This window comes from Oncorhynchus nerka, unplaced genomic scaffold (genome assembly GCF_034236695.1).
Source record: "Oncorhynchus nerka isolate Pitt River unplaced genomic scaffold, Oner_Uvic_2.0 unplaced_scaffold_1140, whole genome shotgun sequence".
In the NCBI taxonomy this organism is placed as follows: Eukaryota; Metazoa; Chordata; class Actinopteri; order Salmoniformes; family Salmonidae; genus Oncorhynchus; species Oncorhynchus nerka.
The window spans coordinates 6,473-15,000 of NW_027040186.1; the positions used below are offsets into that span (position 1 = coordinate 6,473).

Consider the following 8,528-nt stretch of genomic DNA (forward strand, 5'->3'; position numbering starts at 1 on the left):
AGAACAGGGTTACTGCTGTACAGTGGGTTGTAGAACAGGGTTACTGCTATACAGTGGGTTGTAGGGGTGTAGAACAGGGTTACTGCTATACAGTGGGTTGTAGAACAGGGTTACTGCTATACAGTGGGTTGTAGGGGTGTAGAACAGGGTTACTGCTGTACAGTGGGTTGTAGAACAGGGTTACTGCTATACAGTGGGTTGTAGGGGTGTAGAACAGGGTTACTGCTATACAGTGGGTTGTAGGGTTGTAGAACAGGGTTACTGCTATACAGTGGGTTGTAGAACACGGTTACTGCTATACAGTGGGTTGTAGAACAGTGTTACTGCTATACAGTGGGTTGTAGGGTTGTAGAACAGTGTTACTGCTATACAGTGGGTTGTAGAACAGGGTTACTGCTATACAGTGGGTTGTAGAACAGGGTTACTGCTATACAGTGGGTTGTAGAACAGTGTTACTGCTATACAGTGGGTTGTAGAACAGGGTTACTGCTATACAGTGGGATGTAGAACAGTGTTACTGCTATACAGTGGGTTGTAGAACAGGGTCACTGCTATACAGTGGGTTGTATAACAGTGTTACTGCTATACAGTGGGTTGTAGAACAGGGTTACTACTATACAGTGGGTTGTAGAACAGGGTTACTGCTATACAGTGGGTTGTAGTGTTGTAGAACAGGGTTACTGCTATACAGTGGGTTGTAGGGGTGTAGAACAGGGTTACTGCTATACAGTGGGTTGTAGAACAGGGTTACTGCTATACAGTGGGTTGTAGAACAGTGTTACTGCTATACAGTGGGTTGTAGGGGTGTAGAACAGGGTTACTGCTATACAGTGGGTTGTAGAACAGTGTTACTGCTATACAGTGGGTTGTAGAACAGGGTTACTGCTATACAGTGGGTTGTAGGGGTGTAGAACAGGGTTACTGCTATACAGTGGGTTGTAGAACAGGGTTACTGCTATACAGTGGGTTGTAGGGGTGTAGAACAGGGTTACTGCTATACAGTGGGTTCTAGGGGTGTAGAACAGGGTTACTGCTATACAGTGGGTTGTAGAAAAGGGTTACTGCTATACAGTGGGTTGTAGAACAGGGTTACTGCTATACAGTGGGTTGTAGAACAGGGTTACTGCTATACAGTGGGTTGTAGAACAGGGTTACTGCTATACAGTGGGTTGTAGAACAGGGTTACTGCTATACAGTGGGTTGTAGAACAGGGTTACTGCTATACAGTGGGTTGTAGGGGTGTAGAACAGGGTTACTGCTGTACAGTGGGTTGTAGAACAGGGTTACTGCTATACAGTGGGTTGTAGGGGTGTAGAACAGGGTTACTGCTATACAGTGGGTTGTAGAACAGGGTTACTGCTATACAGTGGGTTGTAGGGGTGTAGAACAGGGTTACTGCTGTACAGTGGGTTGTAGAACAGGGTTACTGCTATACAGTGGGTTGTAGGGGTGTAGAACAGGGTTACTGCTATACAGTGGGTTGTAGAACAGGGTTACTGCTATACAGTGGGTTGTAGGGTTGTAGAACAGGGTTACTGCTATACAGTGGGTTGTAGGGGTGTAGAACAGGGTTAGAGCGTCTGCTAAATGACTTAAATGTAAATGTAAATGTTACTGCTATACAGTGGGTTGTAGGGGTGTAGAACAGGGTTACTGCTATACAGTGGGTTGTAGAACAGGGTTACTGCTATACAGTGGGTTGTAGGGTTGTAGAACAGGGTTACTGCTATACAGTGGGTTGTAGAACAGGGTTACTGCTATACAGTGGGTTGTAGGGGTGTAGAACAGGGTTACTGCTATACAGTGGGTTGTAGGGTTGTAGAACAGGGTTACTGCTATACAGTGGGTTGTAGAACAGGGTTACTGCTATACACTGGGTTGTAGGGGCACATTAGAGAATTACCTTTATTGTTGCAGGCAATCCACTTCACAGTGTCAGCGAAGGTCACCTCTCGACCAATAAGGTAAGTAAAAACACGCACCTGAAAAAGACTAGTTGTTTTCAGCAGGCAGTGTCACCTAGTCATACCTCCCTTGTCTTAGTGTCACCTAGTCATACCTCCCTTGTCTTAGTGTCACCTAGTCATACCTCCCTAGTCTTAGTGTCACCTAGTCATACCTCCCTAGTCATACCTCCCTAGTCATACCTCCCTAGTCATACCTCCCTAGTCATACCTCCCTAGTCTCAGTGTCACCTAGTCATACCTCCCTAGTCTCAGTGTCACCTAGTCATACCTCCCTAGTCTCAGTGTCACCTAGTCATACCTCCCTAGTCTTAGTGTCACCTAGTCATACCTCCCTAGTCATACCTCCCTAGTCATACCTCCCTAGTCATACCTCCCTAGTCATACCTCCCTTGTCTTAGTGTCACCTAGTCATACCTCCCTAGTCATACCTCCCTTGTCTTAGTGTCACCTAGTCATACCTCCCTAGTCATACCTCCCTAGTCATACCTCCCTAGTCTCAGTGTCACCTAGTCATACCTCCCTAGTCTCAGTGTCACCTAGTCATACCTCCCTAGTCTCAGTGTCACCTAGTCATACCTCCCTAGTCTCAGTGTCACCTAGTCATACCTCCCTAGTCTTAGTGTCACCTAGTCATACCTCCCTAGTCATACCTCCCTAGTCATACCTCCCTAGTCATACCTCCCTTGTCTTAGTGTCACCTAGTCATACCTCCCTAGTCATACCTCCCTAGTCATACCTCCCTAGTCATACCTCCCTAGTCATACCTCCCTTGTCTTAGTGTCACCTAGTCATACCTCCCTTGTCTTAGTGTCACCTAGTCATACCTCCCTTGTCTTAGTGTCACCTAGTCATACCTCCCTTGTCTTAGTGTCACCTAGTCATACCTCCCTTGTCTTAGTGTCACCTAGTCATACCTCCCTAGTCATACCTCCCTAGTCATACCTCCCTTGTCTTAGTGTCACCTAGTCATACCTCCCTTGTCTTAGTGTCACCTAGTCATACCTCCCTTGTCTTAGTGTCACCTAGTCATACCTCCCTTGTCTTAGTGTCACCTAGTCATACCTCCCTTGTCTTATCTCCCTAGTCATACCTCCCTAGTCATACCTCCCTAGTCATCCCTCCCTTGTCTTAGTGTCACCTAGTCATACCTCCCTTGTCTTAGTGTCACCTAGTCATACCTCCCTTGTCTTAGTGTCACCTAGTCATACCTCCCTTGTCTCAGTGTCACCTAGTCATACCTCCTTTGTTCTAGTGTCACCTAGTCATAACACCCTTGTCTTAGTGTCACCTAGTCATACCTCCCTTGTCCTAGTGTCACCTAGTCATACCTCCCTTGTCATACCTCCCTTGTCTTAGTGTCACCTAGTCATACCTCCCTAGTCATACCTCCCTAGTCATACCTCCCTTGTCTTAGTGTCACCTAGTCATACCTCCCTTGTCTTAGTGTCACCTAGTCATACCTCCCTTGTCTTAGTGTCACCTAGTCATACCTCCCTTGTCTTAGTGTCACCTAGTCATACCTCCCTTGTCTTAGTGTCACCTAGTCATACCTCCCTTGTCTTAGTGTGTCACTTGTCTTTGTCATACCTCCCTTGTCTTAGTGTCACCTAGTCTAGTCATACCTCCCTTGTCTTAGTGTCACCTAGTCATACCTCCCTTGTCTCAGTGTCACCTAGTCATACCTCCTTTGTTCTAGTGTCACCTAGTCATACCACCCTTGTCTTAGTGTCACCTAGTCATACCTCCCTTGTCCTAGTGTCACCTAGTCATACCTCCCTTGTCATACCTCCCTTGTCTTAGTGTCACCTAGTCATACCTCCCTAGTCATACCTCCCTAGTCATACCTCCCTTGTCTTAGTGTCACCTAGTCATACCTCCCTAGTCATACCTCCCTTGTCTTAGTGTCACCGAGTCATACCTCCCTTGTCTTAGTGTCACCTAGTCATACCTCCCTAGTCATACCTCCCTAGTCATACCTCCCTTGTCTTAGTGTCACCTAGTCATACCTCCATTGTCTTAGTGTCACCTAGTCATACCTCCCTTGTCTTAGTGTCACCTAGTCATACCACCCTAGTCATGCCTCCCTAGTCTTAGTGTCACCTAGTCATACCTCCCTAGTCATACCTCCCTAGTCTTAGTGTCACCTAGTCATACCTCCCTAGTCATACCTCCCTTGTCTTAGTGTCACCTAGTCATACCTCCCTAGTCATACCTCCCTTGTCTTAGTGTCACCTAGTCATACCTCCCTTGTCTTAGTGTCACCTAGTCATACCTCCCTTGTCATACCTCCCTTGTCTTAGTGTCACCTAGTCATACCTCCCTAGTCTTAGTGTCACCTAGTCATACCTCCCTAGTCATACCTCCCTAGTCTTAGTGTCACCTAGTCATACCTCCCTTGTCTTAGTTTCACCTAGTCATACCTCCCTAGTCATACCTCCCTAGTCTTAGTGTCACCTAGTCATACCTACCTAGTCATACCTCCCTAGTCTTAGTGTCACCTAGTCATACCTCCCTAGTCATACCTCCCTAGTCTTAGTGTCACCTAGTCATACCTCCCTTGTCTTAGTGTCACCGAGTCATACCTCCCTTGTCTTAGTGTCACCTAGTCATACCTCCCTTGTCTTAGTGTCACCTAGTCATACCTCCCTTGTCTTAGTGTCACCTAGTCATCCCTCCCTTGTCTTAGTGTCACCTAGTCATACCTCCCTTGTCTTAGTGTCACCTAGTCATACCTCCCTAGTCATACCTCCCTAGTCATACCTCCCTTGTCTTAGTGTCACCTAGTCATCCCTCCCTTGTCTTAGTGTCACCTAGTCATACCTCCCTTGTCTTAGTGTCACCTAGTCATACCTCCCTTGTCTTAGTGTCACCTAGTCATACCTCCCTAGTCATACCTCCCTAGTCATACCTCCCTTGTCTTAGTGTCACCTAGTCATCCCTCCCTTGTCTTAGTGTCACCTAGTCATACCTCCCTTGTCTTAGTGTCACCTAGTCATACCTCCCTAGTCATACCTCCCTAGTCATACCTCCCTAGTCTTAGTGTCACCTAGTCATACCTCCCTAGTCTTAGTGTCACCGAGTCATACCTCCCTAGTCTTAGTGTCACCTAGTCATACCTCCCTTGGCTTAGTGTCACCTAGTCATACCTCCCTTGTCATACCTCCCTTGTCTTAGTGTCACCTAGTCATACCTCCCTAGTCTTAGTGTCACCTAGTCATACCTCCCTTGTCTTAGTGTCACCTAGTCATACCTCCCTTGTCTTAGTGTCACCTAGTCATACCTCCCTTCTCTTAGTGTCACCTAGTCATACCTCCCTTGTCTTAGTGTCACCTAGTCATACCTCCCTAGTCTTAGTGTCACCTAGTCATACCTCCCTTGTCTTAGTGTCACCTAGTCATACCTCCCTTGTCTTAGTGTCACCTAGTCATCCCTCCCTTGTCTTAGTGTCACCTAGTCATACCTCCCTTGTCTTAGTGTCACCTAGTCATACCTCCCTTGTCTTAGTGTCACCTAGTCATACCTCCCTCGTCGTACCTCCCTTGTCTTAGTGTCACCTTGTCATATCTCCCTTGTCTTAGTGTCACCTAGTCATACCTCCCTTGTCTTAGTGTCACCTAGTCATACCTCCCTAGTCATACCTCCCTAGTCATACCTCCCTTGTCTTAGTGTCAACTAGTCATACCTCCCTAGTCATACTTCCCTTGTCTTAGTGTCACCTAGTCATACCTCCCTTGTCGTACCTCCCTTGTCCTAGTGTCACCTTGTCATACCTCCCTAGTCATACCTCCCTAGTCATACCTCCCTTGTCTCATAATCCCTCCAAAAGAGAAAGAGGTTTCTGAGACCAACGTGTGTGCGTGCGTGTGTGTGTGTGTGTGTGTAACGTTGGTTACCCTGCGTTCTGGCCAGTTGAACTCCTGAAACACTTCCTCATAATCCTCCATGGCTCCGTCAGTGATCAGCATGATGGCCTGGTTACACAGACTGCCCTGACCCAACGATGCAGCCTAGAGGACACACAGAGACATACAGAGACACACAGAGACACACAGAGACACACACAGACACACACAGACACACAGAGACACACAGAGACACACAGAGGCACACATTGTGACGACCCTCCCACTCTGTCTGCCGTATTCTTTCTCTTTGCTCTCGTCTTCCTTATTAGGATGTCGGTGGGCGGAGCCGGGAGGGTCGTCAGCGACATGGGACACACCTGGGCACGGGTGTGTCCCGGGATAAATACACCTCTTCCCCATTCATGGAGGAGACTCTCTCCATGCAGACACACCTGGACCGGGTGTGTCCCAGGATAAATACACCACTTCCCCATTCATGGAGGAGACTCTCTCCATACAGACACACCTGGGCCCGGGTGTGTCCCGGGATAAATACACCTCTTCCCCATTCATGGAGGAGACTCTCTCCATACAGACACACCTGGGCCCGGGTGTGTCCCGGGATAAATACACCTCTTCCCCATTCATGGAGGAGACTCTCTCCATACAGACACACCTGGGCCCGGGTCCGTCCCAGGATAAATACACCTCTTCCCCATTCATGGAGGAGACTCTCTCCATACAGACACACCTGGGCCCGGGTCTGTCCCAGGATAAATAAACCTCTTCCCCAGTCATGGAGGAGACTCTCTCCATGCAGACACACCTGGGCCCGGGTCTGTCCCAGGATAAATACACCTCTTCCCCATTCATGGAGGAGACTCTCTCCATGCAGACACACCTGGGCCCGGGTCTGTCCCAGGATAAATACACCTCTTCCCCATTCATGGAGGAGACTCTCTCCATGCAGACACACCTGGGCCCGGGTCTGTCCCAGGATAAATACACCTCTTCCCTATTCATGGAGGAGACTCTCTCCATGCAGACACACCTGGACCGGGTCTGTCCCAGGATAAATACACCTCTTCCCCAGTCATGGAGGAGACTCTCCATGCAGACACACCTGGACCGGGTCTGTCCCAGGATAAATACACCTCTTCCCCATTCATGGAGGAGACTCTCTCCATGCAGACACACCTGGGCCCGGGTCTGTCCCAGGATAAATACACCTCTTCCCCAGTCATGGAGGAGACTCTCTCCATACAGACACACCTGGGCCCGGGTCCGTCCCAGGATAAATACACCTCTTCCCCATTCATGGAGGAGACTCTCTCCATACAGACACACCTGGGCCCGGGTCTGTCCCAGGATAAATAAACCTCTTCCCCAGTCATGGAGGAGACTCTCTCCATGCAGACACACCTGGGCCCGGGTCTGTCCCAGGATAAATACACCTCTTCCCCATTCATGGAGGAGACTCTCTCCATGCAGACACACCTGGGCCCGGGTCTGTCCCAGGATAAATACACCTCTTCCCCATTCATGGAGGAGACTCTCTCCATGCAGACACACCTGGGCCCGGGTCTGTCCCAGGATAAATACACCTCTTCCCTATTCATGGAGGAGACTCTCTCCATGCAGACACACCTGGACCGGGTCTGTCCCAGGATAAATACACCTCTTCCCCAGTCATGGAGGAGACTCTCTCCATGCAGACACACCTGGACCGGGTCTGTCCCAGGATAAATACACCTCTTCCCCATTCATGGAGGAGACTCTCTCCATGCAGACACACCTGGGCCCGGGTCTGTCCCAGGATAAATACACCTCTTCCCCAGTCATGGAGGAGACTCTCTCCATGCAGACACACCTGGGCCCGGGTCTGTCCCAGGATAAATACACCTCTTCCCCATTCATGGAGGAGACTCTCTCCATGCAGACACACCTGGGCCCGGGTCTGTCCCAGGATAAATACACCTCTTCCCCATTCATGGAGGAGACTCTCTCCATGCAGACACACCTGGGCCCGGGTCTGTCCCAGGATAAATACACCTCTTCCCTATTCATGGAGGAGACTCTCTCCATGCAGACACACCTGGACCGGGTCTGTCCCAGGATAAATACACCTCTTCCCCAGTCATGGAGGAGACTCTCTCCATGCAGACACACCTGGACCGGGTCTGTCCCAGGATAAATACACCTCTTCCCCAGTCATGGAGGAGACTCTCTCCATACAGACACACCTGGGCCCGGGTCCGTCCCAGGATAAATACACCTCTTCCCCATTCATGGAGGAGACTCTCTCCATACAGACACACCTGGGCCCGGGTCTGTCCCAGGATAAATAAACCTCTTCCCCAGTCATGGAGGAGACTCTCTCCATGCAGACACACCTGGGCCCGGGTCTGTCCCAGGATAAATACACCTCTTCCCCATTCATGGAGGAGACTCTCTCCATGCAGACACACCTGGGCCCGGGTCTGTCCCAGGATAAATACACCTCTTCCCCATTCATGGAGGAGACTCTCTCCATGCAGACACACCTGGGCCCGGGTCTGTCCCAGGATAAATACACCTCTTCCCCATTCATGGAGGAGACTCTCTCCATGCAGACACACCTGGACCGGGTCTGTCCCAGGATAAATACACCTCTTCCCCAGTCATGGAGGAGACTCTCTCCATGCAGACACACCTGGACCGGGTCTGTCCCAGGATA

General features: G+C 49.6%; 1 protein-coding gene across 1 annotated transcript in view; it reads right to left on the reverse strand.

Moving 5' to 3' along the window:
• Nucleotides 1-1,903: 1,903 nt before the first annotated feature.
• Nucleotides 1,904-8,528, reverse strand: part of LOC115127671 (voltage-dependent calcium channel subunit alpha-2/delta-4-like) — a gene marked incomplete at its 3' end in the record, with an annotated part of 43,089 nt that continues 36,464 nt past the window's right edge. The window contains exons 9-10 of the mRNA XM_065016118.1: nucleotides 5,861-5,974; nucleotides 1,904-1,982 (exon numbers count right to left, since the gene is read on the reverse strand). Coding sequence (XP_064872190.1) covers nucleotides 1,904-1,982; nucleotides 5,861-5,974 — 193 coding nt within the window. The remainder of the gene's footprint in view (nucleotides 1,983-5,860; nucleotides 5,975-8,528) is intronic.